We start from the raw sequence: 26,158 nt of genomic DNA on the forward strand, positions 1-26,158 counted from the left end.
AGTGTTCTCTTCAGGGAGAGAGAAAAAACAGGATATAAATTATTTTAAATACATAAATAAATAGAAAATACTGAAAGATACATTTCAATGTAACCTAGAACTGATGTTTGTTAATGGCATCTGTGCATAGATTCATATAAACAGTGCACAAATAGTTATGATTAAGGAACTAAAAGCCAGTCTGCATGAGAATTACCATATCCACTAAATCCTACACAAATCCAGAATGGAGTTCCTAAAATGGTTGGATGGCGTATTGTATGCCTCCTTCCAGCCAACTCCTGCAGCCAAGCTGGTGCCAGATGTATTGCTCTGCTTTCATTTGAACCACATCAGTGAGGTCAAGAGGGGGGTCTTGGAGTCTGGGCAGCCCAGGACCTCCATACACACTGCCCAGGTTTGACTGGGTTTTTGATTCAACTTTTGGGAATGGCTGGAGTTAAATGGATTACATTCAGATATGCTTGTAATGAATGCATGCAGGCTCAGGATGATTCCTTATGAATTCTCACAAAACCTCGAAAAATAATTTGGAATGATTCAAATCCCAAATGGAGCAGACACACACCTTTTGCAAGCAAAAAAACCACCTTATTTTTGTCTGCAAAGCAGTCTTGTAAAAGACATGAGTGTATAGTCCTCTCTAGAAAAGACTGCTAGCTCCTTCCCCTACTGAGAGCCAGCAGGTCTGCCAGCCAAGGCATACCTCCCAATGCTGGCCCTCAAAAATAAGGGGTGCTGTTTGCGAGGAGGAAGGAGATTTGGCAACCCATTTTGCCTTGTCCCATATCACCTTGGCTGTACATCAGGCATGGGAAATTTGTGGCCTTGGACTCATTTCCTTGTTGAACTTCTAGTGTATATTGAAGTCCTTTTTAGTTCAGCAGCCATTTTAAGTCATTTCTGATTTTATAGGTTTTAACCGATTTGTATCTTTATTGTATTTGTTGAGTTCACTGTACACTGTACCAAGACAATTATAATTAAGCACTATATAAATTGCTGAAATAAATAAATAAATTCAAAACCACCTGCAATCAATCAGTTAAAACCTCTAGGGGGTGTCAGACAGGGAGAGGGAGGAGAGAGAAAGAGAGGAATGGGTGGCCCCACCCATTTTGGGCTATGGTCCCGCCCACTGCTTCCTTAAGCCACACCTACCCACAACTAACATGCAATCGCTTGTTGATTACTTCTGAGGGTACACTAAGATGATGGTTGGAAGATATCTGGGTTCCTGCTTCAAATGAATTGTGGCAGGTAGAAAGCACAGATAGAGCCTTTTCAGTGGTGGCACACTGCCTATAGAGCACACTATTCACCTACATTGTTATCTTTCTGGCACTAGGCAAAACTTTTATTCTACAAGCTTTATAACCAAAGTCTTTAACCCAGAATTTTGTTTTTGTTTTTGGGGCTTTGTTCTTGCAACTTTGTATTTTAGTATGCCATTTTAATTCAGAGTTGTATAAGATGACCTCGTAAATTTTATTTCAAGGGTGGAATATAAATCTTTGAATAAAATAAAAATAGGTAAAATAAAATTGGAGGGTTGGATTTTTTTGCTAGCAGGGGAGGAGTTTCACTTTAAGCCTACCCAATGAGTTTCTCGAGACAGACGAATGCCAGCAATAACAACTCCAACTCAGAAGCAACAACTGATGAGCCACACTTCTTTTGAGTATGCAGATTCTAAAATTATTAGGCAGCTATCTAGGGTGATAAGAGTGAATGATCTATTATGGCAGATTAGGAGGTAAAAGTGAATGTGAGGAAATTCCACCGTCTGTTATTCTCGATATGAACAGCCTGGGGTGTGAACTTTGTCTCCTTAGGATGTCAGCATCACCTTCTGCTACTGCATCACTTGAAGGTAAACTTTTTGGAAGGTAAATTCTTAAAAGAAAATCATCCATAGAGTAATCCAAGAAACAAAGAAGGTTGTGTTAACTTATAGGCCTTCTTTGAAACAGTATTAGGGCCAGGTCCTTCTTTCTGTTATGGTAGCATAAATTTGCCATCAAGAAAACAAGCAATTTTGATTTCATGGGGAAAGCTATGGACTGGTGTAATTTTACAATCTGGCTCAAGTTATTTTCTTTTATGTTTAAGATAAATATCCTGCAAATCTTTCGAGAACCCTTTCCTCAGTAATTGATACACAGAAGTTACTGAGCTAGTCTCTAAAAGCAAAACCCGAACATATTATCTCTTTCTTGCTGCTCTTGAGCTTAATACCAGCTTCAGAAATGATAATTTATGCTTGCAACTTTTAAGTTTCAAGTACAACAGATTAATAAACGGCCCAATTGGCATTTTGAGGTTCCATCAGGCTGAAATAATTGTTGCCTGTGCTGGTGTTTAGCAGTTAAAAGAGACCATGGAAATCAACCATTTGATTCTCAATTTCATACTGTGCCATACAATCAATTCTTTTTAGTCAGACTGTCTCTAGATTTACTTCTGAGCCATAGTAAAATGAGGAAGCTTTCATTAATCTTTCAGATGCTTCATATTAATGACAAGGCTCTTGCATGAACAATGTAACAGCAATTAAAAAGCCCATTAATCTGCATTACAGCTATTAAAGATGCATGTCATTAAAGGGTATGGAGTTTGATTCATTTTAGCACCCCCCAAAAAATGGAGCAATTATGGTCTGGCAATGCACTTTGTCATCAAATTAGGTTGGGGTTTTCCAGCAAATGGCTTTGCAGCATTTAGCTCCTCTCCTATTTTATTATTCATGACTGAAATGTGGAAGTCAAGACCTTTGAAATTACTTTACCTTCTTGTGGAGTGGAGATGTTCAAGGCATGCGAGCTCTCAGTACAGCCAGCCAAAGTGCAGGCCGTTAGGGTTACAGCATACTTTGCAAAGGGCTGCAAGCCTGTCAGGATGCCTGCAAAAGAAATAAGCAATGCTTTGTGGAGGTGTGTACAATATGCAAGGATCACAGAACATTAAGATATGCCCTAAGATAATTTAGCACAATAGTGAATCTAGTTGTACATCATATGTTTACAATAGACAGGGACAGGTCGAGTCTCATCTGAGAAATATTGATAGCCTTGCTGTAAAACTTCCCCGGAGATTTCTCAGAGGTTTTGCTCAAGCCGGATGTTCCGATTTAATCTTTACCCTATTTAGAAATTCTGAAACTTAACACATGGAAGGAGAATCAAGATAGTGCCCACTGGCCTCATCCCTGACCTCCCTGTGTTAACTGGTCGGTACATCTGATTCTGTGTACACTATCGGTACCCTGCATTTTAAAAGGATGCATATTGCACGCGCAGAAATTAGACGTGACATTAATTGCATGAATGTAATTAACATGTATCGTTTTTGTTATGTAAACATCAGTCACAGGAAAGTCTGAGCAAGGTCTTGGGATGGGGGGGAGGGGAATTTCGCTTGAAATGCAAACAGACATTTGGGAGAGGAATGTTGGTCAGGATCACAGCTAGGAGAAAAAGAGTCAAGCTTCCCTTGCCCACCTGCAAGACTTGGAGGCTTCACTGTGGCAGCTACTTACATAAGAAAAATGTGCATGTTAATTGCATTCAAAACATCTACTTTAGTCCAGAACCTATTGATGCAGATTTTGTGCAGAAGGAATAATCGATATGTGGAGGTCAGGGCCACGACTGGTGGATCCAGTCCCAATCCCCCATTCACGCATTGATTTTACCTATTGATTTATAATGCCTGGTTCAATATTTTTGCTTTAGGTTAAATTCAGGGGCAATCTAGGGTTATGCAGCCCAACCTCCCAGCCCATCTAAATACCTCCCCCCACTTCTCTAAAAAAATCACTTGACATGAATATTTTGTCCAAAGAAGAAGCCATATTGCCTCCAACTTTTGCTTCAGGCACAATTCAGTTTGGCAAGTCTAATAACCATAGGAAAGAATTAGGGGAAATTAATTAGTTACAATTATTTGTCCAGTTTTTATGGGCTACTGGAGCATTTTCGCTTCTCACTTATGCCCTTTTCAGACTAAAGTAAACTAATTTTTCAACTTGGTCCACTCAGCCTCACTCTGTCCGCAGGGGCCTCTGCAACAGCACAGCCCGGCAAGAGGGCTGCATCTGATCATTTCAACCCCCTCCATTGGGGTTGCACTTTCTCTAGCTGCTACACTCTGGGCCAAATGACCAGTGCAAAACCAGAATTGCTCTCCACTCTCCCCAAAGCAGCCACTGAGGTTTAAATAGACATGTTTGTGTACACGCACCACATATGAGGTGAAAAGCGGCCCGCAAATTTTATGGATAAATATCACACGATATTTAGGTACCATAGGAAGCTACCTTATAGCAAGTTCCATCTTGCTTAATTTTGTCTACACTGACTGGCAGAGGCTTTCCAGGATTTCAGACAGGAGTCTCTCCCAGCCCTACCTGGAGATGCCAGGGGTTGAAACCTGAAAGACTGTGACCATCTGCATGCAGAGCAGAGGCTTTAACCCTGAGCTGTAGGCCTTCCCCTATGCACTTACCACATCTACCGGCTCCATCCATATTTAGGGATAGCATAGCATGCTAAGGGGACACGGGTGGCGCTGTGGGTTAAACCACAGAGCCTAGGGCTTGCTGATCAGAAGGTCGGCGGTTTGAATCCCCGTGAGGGGGTGAGCTCCCGTTGCTCGGTCCCTGCTCCTGCCAACCTAGCAGTTCAAAAGCATGTCAAAGTGCAAGTAGATAAATAGGTACTGCTCTGGCGGGAAGCTAAATGGCATCTCCGTGCACTGCTCTGGTTCGCCAGAAGTGGCTTGGTCATGCTGGCCACATGACCCAGAAGCTGTCTGCGGACAAACACCGGCTCCCTTGGCCAGTAAAGCGAGATGAGTGCAGCAACCCCAGAGTCGTCCGCGACTGGACCTAATGTTCAGGGGTCCCTTTACCTTTATAGCATGCTAATGGTGTGCATTGATCACTGGTGCACTGTTGCTACATATGAACAGACAGAGATGTGCTAAGTGCATTTAAACCATGATAGGATGCGACTGAATCATTTACAAGAAAAACAGATTTATCTGTGGGCTGAGTCATATAAATCAGACCTCTGTGTTAATCGATCAAGAATTACTACCACCATTTGGTTCCCAAGCATGATTTAGAAACCCCATTTTACCCACATCTATTAATTGAAAGAGTAGGTACCATTTCTTTGTTCTTGAACCACCCTGGTTGCGAATACACAACAATGTGTTTAAATGATGCCCATCTTCTCATCAATCCCCAATAGGTGAACTTGCAAGGCCATCAATCAATGCAGAGTAGTGTTATACCAAATATTTCTTCTGTATTTTTTGGCTTCCCTCCCATCAAATATGACCACTTCGTATTTCAAAGGTTTGTCAATTTTATTTAAATTCACTCACTTCTCAAAGGTTAATACAATCTTACTGGCGGGGAGGGGAAGCTTTCACCCTGTCCTGCAAAACCAATGAAATTCAAAACTGGGACATATACCAAGAACTATGATGAGCCACAATTTAAACCATCTTTATCACTGACCATCTTTTAAATATTGTTCAATGTCACTTAGGAATTTTGAACAGATAATTGTTTCACTTGAAATATTATATGGTAATTCTACAATATACACTTGCTATTTAATAAAACTTATTAAAAAACAGAAATATAATAAGAAAAAATCTTTATATTTGAGCTGCATTTCATATACTGCCTAGCTGTTGTGCTTTTTCATTAAGAATGGCATGTAAATGAAAATTTAAAAACCACAGCCTGATGGTACAACACTGCTGGTTTTTCTTCATTTTCTTCAGATAAATCAAAATAAGGCCTCAAGGTTTGTCTTCTGAAACAGATATTAAATTAAATATTACTAATAATTAAACAGGGGCTATTTTAATAATAAAAAAACTTGCTTTGCATACCAAGTGGACCTCTTGTGCTAGGTGTGATTTCAGTTCGCTGCTACACTCTTAACTTTACATCCATATTTAACAAATGACATTATTCAGTTTCATGGGGTCACTGTGTCAAAATGTCTGTGTTGGAATTTTAATTTATTTCCAAAGGTTCCCTTCACTGGGCAGAAAGAGTGGTACCTTCAATTGATTTACTGCCTGTAATCTACCATGTGTTTTCTTTTTTTTAAAAAAAGACTAGAACTTTTGCTGTGACGTAATATTTCTTAAAGGAAGAACCTGCCTGCATTGCAGTAGTATTATACAGTATTATACTGCAAATATGACAAGGGATCAGAGTACTCTTGTCACAAACTAAAGGTTCAGTGATTAAGACAGAATTTTGTGGATATAGCTATTCATATGCAGTGCTTTTTTTCTTTAAAAAATGTTTAGGGGTATTCCCATTTTGACTCAAGAAAACCACAATTTTATGGTTCAAACTGAGGGAAATAAATACAGTAAATGGACAAAAGTACAAAGATTCACACAAAAATTAGGGGTATGTGTACCCCTGTCTACCCCCAGAAAAAGCACTGTTCATATTTATGGTATTTTTGATTAATTTTATTCTACTGTTTATTAATTTTTTAATGCTTTTATGAGTGTTTATGTTTGACAAATATGTAAATTAACAGTACAAACCTATACATGTATACTCAGAAATAAACATACTCCCAGGAAACTGGATCTACTTTATATTGCTGCATCCTTAAAAAAACTGAAGTTAATATCCTTAAAAAAAACTGAGGTTAACTTGGGAAGTCATAATTATCTTATGGTGATGATGATGATGATGGGTTTTATAGATGAACACATACACCGTTTTTAGTCCCAATGCTACTCTGCAATCAACTCAATTACAATCCACATTCTAGCTAGAAATGTGCTCATTTAGCTTTTTTAAAATAGTGTGTAGGTGTTGTTGGTGAACTCTAGCATTTGGGCATACCAGGATATTCACAGGGCAATATAGAACTGACCAAAATTCAAGACAAAGTTTTTTGGGGGGCCCCACATCCAGTGCTTTATCAACCACTCAGCTGTCATAACTAATGCATGATTATGTTTTAAGATAAAAGTTCTTCCTAAAACCCACTACAAGTACCTATGACAGTCTCAGAATATTTTCATAACAATGCATAATTTAATTTGCTCAGCTATAAATTAATGTGTGTGTACATCAATGAGGATCTTAGTTATGGGGCTGCTGACTTTGTACTGCAGGATAGGCAGGCGCTGAGTATAAATTTCACTGACTGACTGGAAGTGCAGAGGAAATGAGTGGGTAATGAGAGCAGAGCAGCCAGTTCTTTAATTGAATTAAAAGCTGGGTGACACCAATGCAGACACCTGTCCAATTACAGACAGGCCAAGGTGTTTACCATTGCTGTACAAGCGATTTGAAGATGACAGAAATCTTTCCGCCCACAGATTAACATAATGAAGGAGAACAGATTACAGTGGATGCTAGCCAAACAGCTAGGTTGGCAGCTGAGAGAGGAGGAAAAAGTACCTTACTGAACTATGTAAATAAGAAGTGTACTTTTTTCATACCTACCAACTGCAGGCATTTGTGTGAGGCAAGGGGTGCAGCCAGAAGGGTCAGATGCAACAGATTCCCCAAGACTTTATTCAAAGTTAACGCATTTCATAATCACATCTACCAAGCATTAGACCGATGTATGTCTTTCGGTATTTTCTGCCCACTGCTGCCCATTTTTTAACATTTTTGTGGTAAGCAAACAGGAACACGGCTATCCTTCAAAATCCACATCTTTCTGAATTTTCCTCAAGCCAAAAGGTGTCCACAAAAATTCATATATTAATTAAAATAACATACAAAACTACATTTTATTATTAAAACGTGCGTGTGAATGCATATGAACATATCTGTACTAAATTCCCAAGTGACTTTTTAACTCCCTGTGTTAAAATAACAGCTTGTGCTGTTTAGGTTGCTACAAGATTGGGACCAAGGGCTGCAACATTGAAGCCAGTTAAATATTATAACAGGGGTTGGGAACCTTTATCAGCCTAAGGGCCACATTACCTTGTGGGGAACCTCCTGGTGGCTACAGGCCGACAATGAAGGCAAACACAAAGAGCAATGGATGTGACTCTTATCTTTGCACTGCAAGCTAATTATAACCATGGAAAAATTAGCTCCATCCAGGCAAGCAGAAGGCATTAGCATAGCTCAGGGGCACATTCCAGCCAGGCAAAAGCACTCAAGGAAAGCTTGGTGCAAGGTTAGTAAAGTGTGTGGCCTGGGATGGGGAGATGGCTAAGGGGGAGTTCTGAGAGCCAGACAAAATGATCTGGAGGTCCACACCTGTGCCCCTGCATTGTAGTCTCATGCAAATTAGTGACACTTACCAATTAACCGCACAGGCCCATTCTCATGTTGCCACCCTCTGAACCTCTCATGGAGGAGGCACATGAAGAAGGGCCTCAGATGATTGTCACCAGGTCTGGCTTGGTTAACAAGGGGAGAGGAGGTCCTTGGGGTATTGCAGGCCTTTATATGTCAAATCTAGCAATCTGAATTGGGCCCCAAAACTAATTGGCAGCCAGTGCAGTTGAGCCAGGATTGGGGTTATATGCTCAAACCATCTTGCCCTGGTGAGCACCCTGGCCACTGAATTCTGCACCAGCTGAAGTTTCCAAACTGACTTCAGAGGCAGTCCCACATATAACGTGTTGCAGTAATTTAACCTAGGTCAGCATATTGCTGACAATGTACTCCAAACCTCTGGATGACCCCAAACAGCGGTTTCATGTAGATGTTTAATAGGATGGAGAATAAATCAAACCGTGAGGAACCCCATAATGAAGGTTCCACAGGGCCGAAGAGCACTCCCCAAGAAACAACCATCCAAGTAGGACTGGGACCACCATAAAGTAATGTCACCCACCCCCCTTTCAGGTTCATCTGCTTTAATAGTGGAGTCAATATCCCGGTGGATGCAAGCAATTTTATCCTCATATTGCTTTGCAAACAAGTCACAGTGAGCTACCATCAATTCTGCCACCTCCTTCAGGCCAGACTGTAAGGGGCCCCTCACTACCCAGAAAAGCTCTGCCATATGGCACAAAGAGGATATAATAGAGGTAACAAAGTATGTATTCTTTGCTGCCTTCACTGCTACTAGGTAGGCTTGATGATGAGCCCTCAACCAGAGTTGATTGCATTTGATTGTTTTCTTCCACTTGCGTTCAAGCAGTCTCCCAGCTAATTTCCTTGCCCTAAACTAGGAGTTTACTGGGAGTCAAAGGGGCTCCATGAAGCAGGAGAGGGCTCTCAGAGACTATCATGACAATGGTCCAAGCCATTCAGATGTTCCAGAGCAGCCTTTCTCAACCTGTGGGTCCCCAGATGTTACTGAACTACAACTCCCATCACACTCCCATCACCCCTAGCTAGCAAGGCCAGAGCTCAGGGATGATGGCAGTTGTAGTCCAACAACATCTGGGGACCCACAGGTTGAGAACCGCTGTTCTAGAGGTTGGACAATGCTTCAACTGGAACACCAGTCATATCAGTTGGAAAATCTCACAGGGCCATCTGGAAACCCATTTGATCCATCAGCCTCCAAGAGCAGACCATCCTCATAGGTCCCCCTCCCCTAAAAAGGGAGAAGGTGCTGAAAGCCTACATGTCAACAGGATGTGATTTGACCATGACAAGTGGCTGCTGTCAATACTGAAGCCCACGGAACATGAGACTTTTGCATGCAACAGAGTTATGGATTTGACCTGAGAGGTGTTTTGAGGGGACAACTTAAGTAGAATGACCATTACTGAGGCGTATTATGTATGAGGGATTATATGGGAGCTGGGAATCCAAGCCAACCTTACCCCACCTCTAACCTGTTTTATTCATAAGCTACCAAGCTCTCTCATCACAGTCCCCCATAACATCATCACATTCTCCATGTGATACCCAATTGTCTAAGAACATAGAGTGAAGAAGAAGAAAAGCATTGAAATGGGCTGCAAATAAATGAGGGGGGATGGGGGAAAAGACAGAAAGGCAGCAGGTTTTTGAGTGGGATTTTGCTTTCCCTTTAAAAGCCCATGTAAAAATTGTCAGAACACAAAAATTCAGTGCAGCTCTATATAAACTACAATGGAACCCCAAAGCTCAGTAACATCAAACCACTAAAATATAATTTGCTATTTAAAACAAAAAAGCTCATTCTGACATTTTTTCTTAAAAAAAAAAAAAGAAGAGATAAACACACATGCAAACATCACATTTAAAGGTTTGGTTCATGCATTTGCTTATGTGCTGCAGATAACTGAAACCCTGTGTTGTTGCTTCTCTTTTTTAACCCCACCACTGTGGTGAGTCACACTTTGTTGGTGTTAAGCGTTAATGCAAAATGCATTAGCGCTTAGTGGTGAGATCTCTGGATGGGCTGGTTCCAAAGAGCTTAATAGAGAAGCCAACACTCCAGCATTACATGGGATGCTAACACTTTGAAAACATCAATAATGCTTACTTTATGCTTATTGAATGCACTTTCAAACTGCTCCCTTCCATCACTGGAACATTAGAGGGAAGTTCTATGGTTCCATTTCTGACCCTGCTTTGACATCTGTTTATCTTCTGTTGCATTTACATTAGATTCACTGATGGCTCAAACGCTATGGCCAGAAAGTCTAGTTTTCAGAATGTGCCAAGAACATTTTACTTGTGCAACTAACACCAAAGGATTAATGCTGTTCTTCTATCCAAATCAGTAAGAGCCAAACTGACACACACACAAAATCAAAATTATTGAGTCAGTATGGGATCAAGAACAGCCACTTCACTTCATGGTCACTTTGGGAAATTTAACACTGATTTGTTCTTTTTAAAATGTTGCAATACTACATGCCAGTATGTTGACGGAGTTCTTCGACTCAAACAGAAGCTGGAACCTTTGATAGTAAACAAATAAGTCAACCTTCCTATTAGCCCAACCAGAGAACCAAAAACAAGGCACATTTTTCCATGAAAATATTAAAACAACACCACAAAACAGATACACCCCTATCTATACAAGAGAGTTCACTGTCAAATTTCCAGACGTTGAGAGCATAGCCCATGCAGCTGAATCCTCCTAAAGTGGTTCCTCCCCTAAAGGAACCTTTGACAGTAGAACACACCACCTAAATTCACCCTTTGAGCATAAACTGCTGCAACTACTTAGAGAGATAAATTGTGTTTTGCCACTTCTTTTTCCCATTTGAAACAGTTTGTCATAATCGATATGAATGTGTCATTGTGCAATGCAACTTTCCTTTCTATTATTGCTCTGTCTTGCCCAGGAGTGGAGGGAGGAGGATACCAAAAAAGGAAACAAAATACAGAGTTGGGAGCTTATGGTGTTAGAAGAAGAAGAGTTTGGATTTGATATCCCGCCTTTCACTCCCTTTAAGGAGTCTCAAAGTGGCTAACATTCTCCTTTCCCTTCCTCCCCCACAACAAACACTCTGTGAGGTGAGTGGGGCTGAGAGACTTCAGAGAAGTGTGACTGGCCCAAGGTCACCCAGCAGCTGCATGTGGAGGAGTGGGGAATCAAACCCAGTTCACCAGATTACGAGTCCACTGCTCTTAACCACTACACCACACTGGCTCTCATTAGTTGAAAACTCATAAATGTTCCTCCCCATGGAAATCTTTAGTAAAAGGCGAAAGATTTATACGATCTGAGGTGAAACCAGAGTATTACTTGTTAGGCAGTCAAGTAAGTAAATTCCATGTACCCCCCAAAATATACACATTTTTGCAAAGCAATTTCCCCTAATATAATGCATTTTGTAAGTTTTCACTAATATATTCATTGTAATGCACACTTTACCTCAACACATGCATGTTGGTACGCCTTACTTGGCTGAAGAACTGCATTGCAAAATTCAGAAAAATGTGAATATTGAAGGATTGCTGTGTTTCACTTCAGATACAGTTATGGAAAGTGCAAATGAAACAGATGCACCTTAAACTGTGATCTGAATTGAATTGCTCCCCCATCCCAAATCAAGATGGATCATTTATTTGAAGGACCAAAGTGCATTATTGGACACATGGACTGCTCTGTGCCAACCAATGGACAAGCAAACATTGTAGCTATTGCTCAAACAGGTTTTGGGGTTTTCTTGCATCAGGTCTGTCTTACATACGGTTGTGTAATTAGTAAACAGTGAGAGCAAAGATTATTTCCCTGACATCTTTTGAGCTCACATATTTGAGAGGGTATAATAAATCTCTCCTCTCACCATGCTTGTCCTAGGCAAGGACAATGGACAATTACATTCTCTGCACTGACTGATGAATGTATGAAATGATTGTTCTTTCTTGCTGTGAATGTCACTCAAAAGTAGCTAGTAGAAACTGGAGCAATGATGGCATGGCACTTCTGTCTTCTATGTCTCCCTAAAGCATATTTCTCAATCTGTCCACAGGGTGGTGAAGGGAACGCAGCAGTGGAACTTCCACAGTAATGGCAGGTCCCTAATCAACACAATATTAATAAAACAGTTTGGAGACCATTACAGGACTTCTTTGGATTAGTGAAACCATGATTTCACTAATGTATTTCGATTTATGATCCTACAACAGGACTAATATCAATGTAATTTAATCATACGTCTATGCTCAACTATAGGTAGAGTCAACCACACAATAGTTAACAGCCGAGTACTGGGAGGTGTGGGGGAGAGGAAGAAGCCTTTCATCAGAATCCTATGCTTCTTAGGGGTCAGTCATATCCAACCCAACAACAGTGAAAAGTTATAACTGCAAAAAAGGTTGCCTAAGTTGAACACTGCCGTAATGCAGATATTAATATTGTGCAGCAATTGGATGCAATAAAAGCTGACTCCTTTTGGAATAGAAAATGTCTAAACGCATCTTTACTAACCAGAACTTATTCAAAGCAGATACAAAACAATCAATGATACATCCAGAAAGTTGCATAAATCAAATGCATGATCAAGCATAGGTTCTTCTTCTTAAATACTGTATTGTCCCGAATATAAGCCGCACCCACAAATAAGCCACACCTTTAAAATTCAGGGGGTGAGGGAGGAAAAAAAGACAATACCTGAATATAAGCCGCTCCCTTAAAATTTCACAGGCACTCATACCCGTAAATGGCAAATGTAGAAGACAATCCCACGGGTATCATTCCCCTGTGCTGCTTCCTGGGGGGGGGCATGCCGCTTTGTCGGCAGTCTTCCTCCCTTCCCCTTCTTTCTGGCGGTTCAGGAGAGGCTTGGGAGCCACAGTTAGGATGGGGGCCACTGTCGCGCACCCCTGATGGCCCTCGTGGTGGAATCCCGGGGGGGGGGGCACTCTCCATTCCAGCCTTGGAAAGCAAGGCAGGGCCACAGACCTAGGGCAGCTATTTCAGCAGCAATATCATAAAAGCCCATTTTTGCAAGGTCGTGAATATAAGTGACACATTAACTTTTCATGGTCAGAATTTGGGGGGGGGAGGGTGGTTTATATTTGGGCCAATGCGGTATACAGTGGTACCCCGGGTTAAGTACTTAATTCGTTCTGGAGGTCCGTTCTTAACCTGAAACTGTTCTTAACCTGAAGCACCACTTTAGCTAAAGGGGCCTCCTGCTGCTGCCGCGCCGCCGGAGCACAGTTTCTGTTCTCATCCTGAAGCAAAGTTCTTAACCTGAAGCATTATTTCTGGGTTAGCGGAGTCTGTAACCTGAAGCATATGTAAGTAAAGGTAAAGGTACCCCTGCCCGTACGGGCCAGTCTTGACAGACTCTAGGGTTGCGCGCCCATCTTGCTTAAGAGGCCGGGGGCCAGCGCTGTCCGCAGACACTTCCGGGTCACGTGGCCAGCGTGACAAGCTGCATCTGGTGAGCCAGCGCAGCACACGGAACACCGTTTACCTTCCCGCTGGTAAGCGGTCCCTATTTATCTACTTGCACCCGGGGGTGCTTTCGAACTGCTAGGTTGGCAGGCGCTGGGACCGAACGACGGGAGCGCACACCACCGCGGGGATTCGAACCGCCGACCTTTCGATCGGCAAGTCCTAGGCGCTGAGGCTTTTACCCACAGCGCCACCCGCATCCCAAAGCATATGTAACCTAAAGCAAATGTAACCCAAGGTACTACTGTATAACAGAAATCTAAACTCTGTCTCTCCCATAGTCTGCATTAGCCTGCATCCAGCCTAAGGTTACGAATCATTATCACATCCTTTTCCCATTGTGCCTGGGAGCAAAAGACAAAGGCAACTCCCCTTCAAAATGGCCCAGGATACCTTAAGGACCCAGGTGCTTCTGGGTTCTTGATTCATTCCAGTCTCCTGCCGATGGCCCAATCCTGACAGTAGCTAATTATAGCACTCCACCAAGGATATATAGTCTTTGGCTGCCCAACCACTACCCCCAACACAGAAGTCTATACCTTGAGGCTTGAACCTCCACCTCCTGTTTTCCTTTGCATTGTGCTTTCCCACTGAACAACTAGACTACACAGAACACTGCCTGCTGTGAGTTCATTGTTGTAGTTTTTATTCTTCTTTGTGTACATGGCCCCTTCTCCTTGACAAGGAGAGACCTCTATACAAATGTGAGAGGCATTATTCCTACAGCAGTATTCCAACCTTTCTCATGGGAAGCATCTAGGGACTCAACTACATTAGTAAAGAAACAGCGATTTGAATGTGCTATAAACATGCAACACCAGATGGCGCTAGAGAGCAGGAAATTTTAAAACATGGTTTTCCATAGAGATTTTTTTCCCTTTTGTTATAACAATCCAATTTCTGACTTATTGATAGCATTTTTTCCTGTGTCTAGATCCACACCAGGTTGCTCATCTAAAGATTTCTACCTACAGTACCATGGGTAAGATGCATAAATGTTATTGTTGTCTTTATTTCTATTCCATACTTTTTAAAAAGTGATATGTATTTATTTCTTCTATATTTCCCCCTGATGGTTTTACCCTGAGCAGTGGCTCTTCTAAATAAATAAATAAAAATAACCCAGGTGGCCTGGGTTATTTTAGACCACAACAAAAAGCAATTGGATGATCCTTATTCTGCTAGGATAATGCACAAGTATTTTGCAGATACATAAAGGGAAGGAGACAAATTATGAGAATTTTGATTTGGCAATACTGATTTTTAGATTGTGCATTAGATGATACAATGGTAAATACTGAGTATCAAGCAGGAAAAGCATTTTTCCACTTGTCTGACTGCAGATCTGATTCACTGAGGCTTGAAATCTCATTTGCAAAAGAGGCAAAGTTCAGCTGAAGAAAAGTCCAGGAAAAGTATTCAGGAAAGTCATTTCCCCCTCTGGCATACAGGCATATGAATCTTCAGAAGATATCATATAATTACCCATACATGTATGACTTCCTGGAATAACTGCATAACAGTATAGCCACTATTGTATTTCTATTCCACTGCAGTTTCACATACACTCATGTCTCAGCAATACACACACACACACACACACACAAGTCTGATGAGGTGCCTCACTACTCCAGAAGACTTACAGTTGTCAATATTTGTGCTCTTTTTAAAAAAACTACTGCCACAAAACACACTATAGAAGGCTATTTTTCAAGGATACTTCATATGTTAAGTTTTTTCAAATATGGATAACCCAAGTGAGAAAAAAACATGTCTTGCATCCCAGAACGAGACTGGAAATCCCTGCTTACAGAGGCTCTGGAATTCAATGAATTTGCACTTTCAATATTACACTACCCATGCACTCATCCCCTCATCACGCAGCAGAAGTGGAGAACCTGTGACCTGCCAGATGTTGCTGCACTGCAACTCCCACAATCCCTGGAGCTGATGGGATTTGTAGTTTGGCAACATCTGGAGGGCCACAGGTTTCCCCCTCCCTGCCACTGAGAGGAGACACCAAGTACACTGAAGAGATCCCGTACTGAAACAAATGCTGGATCTCCCTTGCCTTACAACATAAACCCTGCAGGATCTCCCCGTGTCCATTAAGTATTTTCTCTCCACCCCCCACCCCCACTAAGGAGGAAGCATGAGCATCTCATACCTCTTCCTCATTGTCTGAACAAAGCGTACAGTCTTTGCTGGTTCATTTCTTTAAAAAAAACTAACACAGAGAATGAAAAAGGCAAACCATATTTTTAAAGTACAATCTAAAAAGTAACAACTGTCTTTTCAGTGTTAGCCATTTATAAAATATACACTCCCTGTATATCCGCTTTAGGAGATTTAAGTTGATTTGCAGCCTTTTCCTTTAAAATAACAAAACATATTTTCAACCGAAGCAATCTTCTCCACCAAGCAAACAAATGCTTCTAGCACAGGTAAGCCTGCCCTTATGGCTTTCTGATTTATTGGCACAACCTGAGCTAACAGCCAGCAGAGTTTCAGTTCCTGTGAGGTTTCCCATGTCCTCTGCATTAACTCATGTGTTAGTAGGTGGCCACCTATCGAACACATTTCCAAACACCTGCAGACCTGCCCAGCTGTGCAAATTGCTTTGCAATCAACCTGAAAAAGGCAAGCAGGAGAATTCACATCTGAAGACCACTAGATTTTTATCAGCTCTTTCAAAAAAAACCACACCAAGTTGGCCAGAATTCTGCTACAAGGTTTCTACAAGATTTAGGCAGAGAGTTCTGCCTAAAGCTCTGAGATTAATAATGACTATACAATAGCAGAGCTAACCTTGACAACTATGCTGACTATGAATTACTATACTCAGGGTCAGCCCAAACTATTTTGGCATCTGAGGCAAACCACAAAATGGTGCTGCTGCCCCCCTGCCAGGAAAGAATGGGTGAATGAAGAACAGCATCAGGAACAAAGAGGAGGGGAATAAAGATCTGCATCTGAAACAAGGAGAGGAATCAAATCAACCTTATCCAATAGTTGAAGGAGGAACCAAAGGCCTGTCTGGTGGGAAAAGGGGTCTGCTGTAAGTCACACCGAGTAGGTGCAGACCCCCAGGAGACCCCCGAGGGCAGCCCCCACCATTTCCTCCCTAGGGGTGGGAAGAGACCGGCAGTGCCTCCTATTCACCAAGAGGGCACGAGGCGGCAGATCTGGCCTCCATGGACAGTGCCAGATTTATGTATAAGCTAAACCAGCTATAGCTTAGGGCCACGCTCTCTTGGGGGCCCACATAAAATTAAAGGGAAAAAAACCTGGATGTACATTTCCAAAATATAAGATAAAAAATCAGTTGGTTAGAGTGTGGTGCTGATAATGCCAAGGTTGCAGGTTCGATCCCTGTATGGGACATCTGCGTATTCCTGCATTGCAGGGGGTTGGACTAGATGATCCTCAGGGTCCCTTCCAATTCTATGATTCTATGACTAAAATAAAACCTACATACAGCAACAGTGTTTTGTGTTGTGTAGGATCCTGTGATCTAAATATTGAGCCCCACCTGCTGGCCTGCTCGCTAAAATATCACTGGTTTGCTCATTTCTGTATATAGGGTGCCTACATTCTGCTATTTATAATTATTATAATTCTGTATATAGGGTGCCTACATTCTGCTATTTATAATTATTATAATTCTGTATATAGGGTGCCTACATCCTGCTATTTATAATTATTAGTAGTTTGCATCATATACTTACACCTATTATTATTTCATGTTATAGCAAGTTTATAGAGACTAGATTATGAGTCTTTGTAAATTGTGTTTCTAAAGGAACTTTTATTATTGCCAAATGCCAATGTGTTTGCATTATTAAGTTTGTTATGAATAAAAATCATTTTAAGTTAGAGTTTAATAGTTATTTCACTATTAATATAATAATAATAACAATAACAATAATAATAATAATAAATTTTATTTATATCCCACCCTCCCCAGCCGAAGCCGGGCTCAGGGCGGCTAACAACAATAAAACAATACAACAGTACAACACAACACAACACTCTAAAATCATTCATTATAAATATACTTCTTAATTGTATTTAGTTCAACAATAACTTTGCTAAAATACTTATTTTGTTATGTGCAAATGGCTTTAGATACCTATTAGGTCCATAAATTACCATATAGCATATATTCAACACAAAAAACAGTGACAATTTGCTGTTGACAAAGGGCAGCTGGACATATAAAGGGCCCCATTACCTTCAATAGCTTAGGGCCTCATCAAACCTAAATCCGGCCCTGTCCATGGAGTGTGCCACAGCTGTCACTGCTAACATGGCAGCAGCGCAGGCAAACTATTCCTTGGAAGCCAGATCTTCTGCCCCTGTGGATCCTGCAACCTGAGGCCATCACCTCATCTTGCTGAATGGGTGAACTTTATTTTTAACCTAATTTATTTACTGCCTTTCGGTTTGCAAAAGTGACCCAGGGTAGTTTACAATATTAAAACAACATTACAAAACTAGTGAGCATTAACTCAAGGAGGTAGGAATTATAACAAGTGGAACATCTGGAAGAATAAGAAGATCTTAACTGTACAAGTCAAAAGTGAACCTTTCTTAGGAAAGAAGTTTCACAATTTGGGTGTTGCAATCAAGAAGGCCTAAATTACATTTATGGACACAGCTGTCACTTCACACACACCTTGTATTCACATTAAAGTACAGACTACCAATGTCACCAGTTCTCATAAATAGGCATGAAACCTTGCCCCTGTTCCCCACTGATGGGTCCTTTTCTTGGGTTTGTTCATCAGTAACTAAGCATGCAACTTTACCACATCAATTGTCACATGCAAAGTTGTCACTTGTCTGAAAGCACCCCACATGTTGAACAAAGTTAAACGTTTTTCCTTCTCTCTTTCTCTTAATAATTTGAAATGTTATTTCTAACATATGACTGCCCCTCATGTATATTATATTTGCTTAGCAATGGACTATGTTACTCAAAATACTCAGTTATCAAAAGGCTTTCCCTTTTCAGCTGCAAGCAGTTTTGCATACTTATATTTTATTTACGGAGATAGAGCCTGCATATTCTAATTAAATATTTTGCATATATTAAATATTTACCTAAAACATTTAACCTTTCAAAATAACTTCACAACTTTGGGAATTCTTCCCAGACTGTGTATGGGTAAATTGAACTCCAAAGAACTATGTAAGGCAGCTTTTGGTTATTATTAATCTTTTTTTTTTTCATGTTCCATATCAACCCTGGGCTGAGACTGAGATGAGGTTCAAAAATATTTTGTAATATGTATTGGTTTACTATTAAAAATATTTTTTTAAAAAACCTATACTGAACATACCGAAAAATAACCTTTTGGCCCCTAGGCAATGATGAGATCCTGATTTTAATGTCACCTAAATTCAAAACTTCTTTTTCTGTTCCCTTGATGACTGATACCTTTTAAATCAAGAACAGAATCAATGACATAAACTGAGCAATAAGTAGAAAATGCTGCTGTTTGTTCAGGATTATCTTGTGGATATCAATAAGGAGAACTGTCATTCCCCAAATATTTGTGCTGACAGAATCTTTTCATGTGAATTTAAGCAAACATCAACTAAACAGGTATAAGCACATGGCTGAACTGAAAAGTCCTTGAAATACATCTGCTTGACCACAGTGCTCTCAAAAGTTAGCTTGCTGACTTTTAGATTTGATTACTGCATGATACCAAAATCAGTAAGATGCTTTTATTAGTAATGCAGAAATAAAATGGTATTGCCACATTTATTTTAAACTACTCATTTGCCAGCAAGGGGCTTCTGGAAAGTTGAAAGCTATACATACATAGCCCCTAACTCCTTTCAAACATAGCTAAAGCACAAGACAAAATACACAAACATTAAAGCACAGGACTTTTTAGCCAATCAAAACAATCACTACCAGCAGGTCCCACCAATAGCCACCATCTCCCACCCAAAGAAATGGTTCAGGTAGGGTGGTAACTCTTTTCCTCATTTCCCTTCTCTTTTTTCTGTGTAAGAAGCCACAGAGAGAGAAACAAACAAAGGTTTATAAGGAGGGGGCACTGGATCCCTTCCTGTCAATCAAGACAGCCTAAGCCAATCAGAACCATGCATTCTTCCTGCATTCACAAGCCAATCAGAGCCATCACTTCTTCCTGTGGTGTCATTTGCAGTACAGTGGTACGAACTCGGGTTATGAACTTAATTTGTCCAGAGTTCCGTTCTTAACCTGAAACCGTTCTTAACCTGAGGTGCACTTTCGCTAATGGGGCCTCTCGCTGCTGCCCAGCACACGATTTCCGTTCTCATCCTGGGGCAAAGTTCGCAACCCGAGGTACTACTTCCGGGTTAGCGGAGTTTGTAACCCAAAGTGTTTGTAACCCAAAGTGTTTGTAACCCGAGGTACCACTGTATATGCCAGAGAGAAATATTTTACAGTAGAAGCATTGTTTATGTGTATGTGGCCTGGGGGGGTGGGGAGCAAGCCTTCTTTTGCTTCCTAGAATCCTTTTTTAATCTTTCTGCCTATTTTCCTTGAGGCCCTGTGCCCTCCCTGCTTTCTTTGGATAGCCCTTCCCTCCTGACATTTTCCTGCTTCTCAAACATGAAAGCTGAAAAGGATACTCCAGACAAAAGAGAAGACATTCTCCAACACCAAAGCAATTCCCAATCCTGTTATTCCTAAGGGGCGCTGGCTTGAAAACAGAAGGAAATTCATGGAATATTGCCCAAACAACATGAGCCAATAAGCCAAAGCAGGCCATCTTTTACTCAGTGACCCATATAAAGGCTTCCAGATCAGGCTTCCTCCCCTGTCTGGGCAATAAAGATATGGGTTGTTCCTCTCTGTGTATTTGCCTTCACGTTGTCCTCTCTCTGGCTTTGCTTCATTCTACCCAGAGACTTGTTCTCTTTCTCTCATACTCATGAAAACACCAAATTATTTTGCAGTGTCTGAGCACAGTTGCTCATCTCACTGCCACCAACAGATTAAAAATACTGCTTTGCACACATATTTATTGGCACGTACCTGTGAATGTACTAGCATTAGAAATCTCCGTTCTGACAGTAGGTATGCTGGGATCATCTTTGCTGGACGCCTTTAGAATGTACTTCTCAATTACACCTTTGACCCCAACCAGTTCGTCCCATGTAACCTCAGCGCTGTAACCATTTATGCTGTGAGCTCGTGAGGGTGTTGGCACGTTTTGCGGGACTGTGAAAGGATAAAAGAGGATCAGAGAAAACAGCAGTCCTAAGAAGACTGTTGCCCCATTCTTCACTTTTAATAGTTGCAGTAAATCAGATTCACCATTAGCATAAATACAATTTATTAGAGTTGTAACTTTCCAGCATTGATTTAATATGACTGCACATCTTGAGCCATTCACTTTTAGCTATATTTCAAAACCATCAGAACTCCATCTACATAACATTCTTCTTTGTCTAGTTCAGGTTTTCAAAAAAACATTTAATATATCAAACGTGTTTGAAACGTCACTCACAACAGAAGAGGGTGGACTGTAGAAGTTTAAACAATATAATGATGTATCCAAGTAAGAACAGATAATTAGACTGTTATTATACACGAGCATTTGAAATTTCATTGCTGAGAAGTAAAAATTTTGCTAAAATGATGTCTTTTTTTAAACAACTTGAGTTTCATATTTTCAGGTTCCCAAATTACAAAACCTAGAGATATTGCATGCAATCATTCTAATTCTGTATTATCAATGGATATGAGTCCCTTAATGTCAACAGATGGCGGGTTGCAGGGACTTAAGTTATCATTAAGAAGGAAACAAAGCTTGAGATTTTGCAAGAATATGCCTTTGCTTTGGGTCAGTTCAAATAACAAAGTACAGGTTGCTGCTTTTTTGTTTTGTTTCTTTATGAATGAAGATTAAAATAACTTTCAAAGCACAGCTCGTGTAAGTCTTGCAACCCTTGTTTTTTTTTAAAAAAAACTTATTTCCAATAACTTTTAACTATTTATTAGATATTGCTATATCAAGTAAAGATCTGGCCAGAAACAACTTCATCACAGATGACTGCACAATGGATGCCAAGGAAAGGCCCAAGGAACTCTATGGCAGGATGATGGATGATAGTTTTGCTATAAATGCATGTGTACTCTAGAGTCCTGGTGATTAGGACTGCTGTATCCTCTCAGCATCAAGTGCCCCTCTTTTATGCCCTGATACCTTAAGACTCATTTAAAAAATAATCTGGTAGGAGGGTAGTCTGTGTAAGGGGCATCAGTATGCTAAATTTCAAAGTGTTTGCCTATGTTTCCTCCTAAAAGGAGCAATGATCCACATGCAAATCTTCAGGTTGCTGACAATACTACATTAATATATTGATTTTATTAGTTCTGAAATGTATCACAGGGCAAGGTAAGGTACTGTATAGCAGATGGTCTTCTCATAGGGGACACAACAAAACTGACTCAAAAATAATTAAATAGTGCAATTATTTTCCAGCCCTTGGGAACATGTAGCTGTTCCGTGCTGTGGTCAGATTGTAAATATAAATTTATGGTCTGAGTTACTCTGGTCAGACAATTAGGGCAAAAATATGGCTGCAGTTGCTCGCTTTGGGATGGTCGACCACATGGTGGCATTAAGCTGTATAAGCAGCACATTTGCAAGTCAAAACTCTGCTTTGGTAAAAAGCATTGGAAAGCAGCTTTTGTGACACAGGAACATTATACTACTAATTTGCAAAGAGACTGGTGATTGTGGAGGTCATATACCAGAGTTGTTTCAGCATTTTATGACAATAATTGAAGAAATCAATTCAGTCCAAACAAAACTGACTGTAGTGCAACAGTTCATGCAATAAAAGGAATATTTTGGTTCAAAGACACTGCAAAATGGCTGTCCCAAAAAGTAAATCATCTTTATATTTTCAGCTTGAAGCCACAAGGTTGGAGCAAAAAATGTCTTCCCAAAATTCTCCACCTATTATCACTTTCACCACCAAATTCAAGCAGGGTGGGGGTGAGGCAGAGGCAGATTTAGGGTGGTGTGGTCGCACTGGGTGTGCATTCGAGGAGGTGCCTTCTCAAAGTCCAGTAAGTGCTTGCCCAGCTTCAGGAAGATGTATGATAACTCTGACAAAGTCCTAGAGTTCTTCTGCCTCCTTCCAAATGCTGAGCAAGCACTTATTGGGGTTTGGGAAGGAGTTAGGAGGCCTCTAGGACCCCGCCAGAACCTTGTGGCTCCTTCTCAAAGCCTGGCTTAAGCCTGCAATGCAAGGGCAGGGTGAAAGGGAATGGCCGCTTCCCAACAGGAAAGGGAGAAAATTTCTCTTCTGAAACATTTTGTATCAGTTAATACCGAATGAAAAAAATCTTGTTAGTTCATATGGTGGGTCAAGGAAGGGCTCACAGAGGAGGACTGGAAGCACTAGAAGCCAAGCCCATTGCCTCTTTCAACAATAGCTTAGGATCAGATTACCTGAAGGGCCCCCTTGTACCTTATACCCCTCGTCCCTTATACTGGGTCATCTACAGAATGGTTGCCTGATGGTCTCACAAGTTATCATACATATTATGCAAACTAAGGCTTTTAGCCTAGTGACACCAGTACTTTGGAACACATTCCCCCTACCCCGACACTGAAATCAGAGTGGCACTCACAATTATATTTCATTGCCTGCTTAAAACATTATCAACAACTGTTTTGAAGAGAATTAATTTGATTCAAGGTTGTACATTTGTTCCGTGTTTTATGATTTAATAATTTTATGATGTTTGAACTTTTTATTGTACACCACCCTGAATTTTTGCAATGAGATGGCAGTGAAGAATCACTCTTATAAATAACTATTAAAAGAAGTTCCAGCAATAATAAAGCTGAATCCACTATGGCAGTGGTTCCCAACCTTTTTTGAGCCATGCCCCATCTAAGCATCTCTAAAATCCTGATCACCCCCGTGACATATAATTCTTATTATTTAAAAAGTGAACTCCTATTCATGTGGAGGAAGCCTAAAAGGCCCTTAACTATTAATAAGTCATTTTCGAATTGCCCCCTTAAAAATCAAATTGCCCCCATGTGGGGCATGTGCCCCACAATGGGAACCATGGCACTAAGGTGCCCACAAGTTTTCACCCTATTTGTTGTGATATATTCAGTACCACCAAATATTCTCAGGGTGGTGCTGAAATTTTCCAACAATTCGGGGGAGCCTGACTTTCCACCCCAATGCTTACCTTTTTACTCAGCTCTATCAATAAATGTACTTGCCGGACATATGTATTTATCAAATTTCTAACATTGGTATGGATCATGTGTGGCCTTGAACCTATGAAATTGGGCTACACCACTAAAATTGATGTTTTATCTATAGGGATTAATGTATATCTGTATGCATACCCCCCTCCCAAAAAGTCTCTGCTCCAGAAAAAAAAAAGGACAAGTGCCCACAAAAACAAAATTATCATCTGGCAAGTCAACACATAGCTTAAGATGTTTCTTTAAAAGATACGAAAATCAAGAAATATATGAAATATATGGACCAGAATATAATTCTGTTTTATATGTGCTGAAGCCCACTAAAAACAATTGTCATAGCATATTTAATCCTACACTGAATGGTAACCATGGTATTTCAAGCTCCAAATAACAACAGTAAGAACTGGGCCAAAACGTCTTTGATTTCAGTGTGTAGTTTTGGTGTGTCCTCTCTTTTTCCACACTAAACATTGCCATTGCTACCAAGCCAGACTGGATACAAGAACAAAATACAGAAATGTTAATTACCCGATTCTCTTGTGCGACCACGATTCCAGGCACTAGATACAGTTCCTCCTTCATTAGATGCAATTGTCCTGTACAAATATTCTTGCAAGAAAGAGAAAGAGAGGGTGTGTATAAATGTGAGAACAAAAGATAAAGGTAAATGTGAAAACAGAACAGTAGAAAATGAACTAAAATGAAAATGAACTAAAGCCACACAGCTTTTCATATAAGGAAGAGGCCCGTGTGGTACCTGTAAATGGCTGTAGACCACTCTCATAAACACTCCTTTCTTTTCCTCGGTACACTAGGATGGAGTCATTCCCCCTGCAGTTAACAGCACTGTCAGTTGATAGGCATCCGTCCAGATTGACTCTGACAGCACTGCTGGACACAGATGCCAAGTTAACGACAGCACCTCGTGTAAATTTAACATCCTTCATGCAGCCACCAAAACCTAGCAAATAGTAAGGGATTAGTATCACATAAAGGGCTTCAGTTGTTAATTAAGAATCATGTTTTGCTTCTTGCAGTGCTACATTTCAGCGATAAGGAGAGCTAGATGTAAACGTTAAACTTCAAATTATGTTTGAGAAATGATTAAAAAAATATTTAAGCTGATACAGAGCTATCATTCCTGAATTTCTACTGCACTGAAATGTACACCGATTATCCAACATTTCAGCCGACATGGAAAAACCTTAATTTTGCCACTTGTCAGCATACATTCACATCAACAGGTGCAAAATATTGATTTGGGAGGAAACCTATCACAGATTCTTCCTATAATATACAACTTTTATGCTATTTGTAGTTAAATGCTGTTATCCTAATAACAGAAGCAGTGTGAAATGGCTATTTTCACAACATGAATATTCACACGTGCTTTACAGTCTAATTATTGTAGTCATAATATAAAAAATAGAAAAGTATGGTACTTGGAATGCCTTGCTCTAATTGGGTAATAGTAGGTGGGTATTTATTTATTTATTTATTTATTTGCTTTCATTTACTTAACTCCAACCTGAAATTACACACAGAGCCAATGTGAGTAACTAACTAATAAATGCTTTTATTAGAGCAAAGTTACTTCAGGATGAGACAATTTGCAGTGGGAAAATGGTGATGGGGGTGAAGCACAGACCCTTTCCCACCTCTACATTTCCAGCTGCAGAGTGGGCAAGGCACATCTTAAGAAAACTGTAGCTGTTCATCTTCTGAAAAACTACCCTCTCCCCAAAAACTGCTTGTCTACAACAAAAGCAATCCAAATTGTGCTAAAAACATCCATAATGTTTATTTAGGCATTTAAGTAAAGAAGAATAGGCACACTGCAAATCTGAAAGGCACACATGAATCAATCAGGTGACACACCCACCATTCAGATTTGCCATGTCCACCCCTGCATAGAAGCACTCCTTTCTTCTGCCAAATGCCTGAGGGCATATAGTCTGTGGCTTCAAGGCAGTAACCCTGCCTTTCCCTCCAGTGTTTACGTCTTCTCCATCCATGATGTTCCCAAGTTGAGCTGGAAGGTCTGTAAGGAGGCTTCTTAGTGCATTTGGCTAGGCA

The 26,158-nt window shown here is 40.5% G+C and overlaps 1 protein-coding gene across 5 annotated transcripts in view; it reads right to left on the reverse strand.

Moving 5' to 3' along the window:
• The window catches only part of USH2A (usherin), a 418,893-nt gene that overhangs the window by 246,487 nt on the left and 146,248 nt on the right, over positions 1–26,158 (reverse strand). For all 5 annotated transcript variants that reach the window (XM_083433263.1, XM_083433262.1, XM_083433261.1 and 2 more), the window contains exons 28-31: positions 24,840–25,043; positions 24,611–24,691; positions 20,872–21,057; positions 2,789–2,902 (exon numbers count right to left, since the gene is read on the reverse strand). In XM_083433263.1, the coding sequence (XP_083289389.1) occupies positions 2,789–2,902; positions 20,872–21,057; positions 24,611–24,691; positions 24,840–25,043 (585 nt within the window). The remainder of the gene's footprint in view (positions 1–2,788; positions 2,903–20,871; positions 21,058–24,610; positions 24,692–24,839; positions 25,044–26,158) is intronic.

This window comes from Podarcis tiliguerta, assembly GCF_965153285.1.
Source record: "Podarcis tiliguerta genome assembly, chromosome: 3".
Taxonomy (NCBI): Eukaryota; Metazoa; Chordata; class Lepidosauria; order Squamata; family Lacertidae; genus Podarcis; species Podarcis tiliguerta.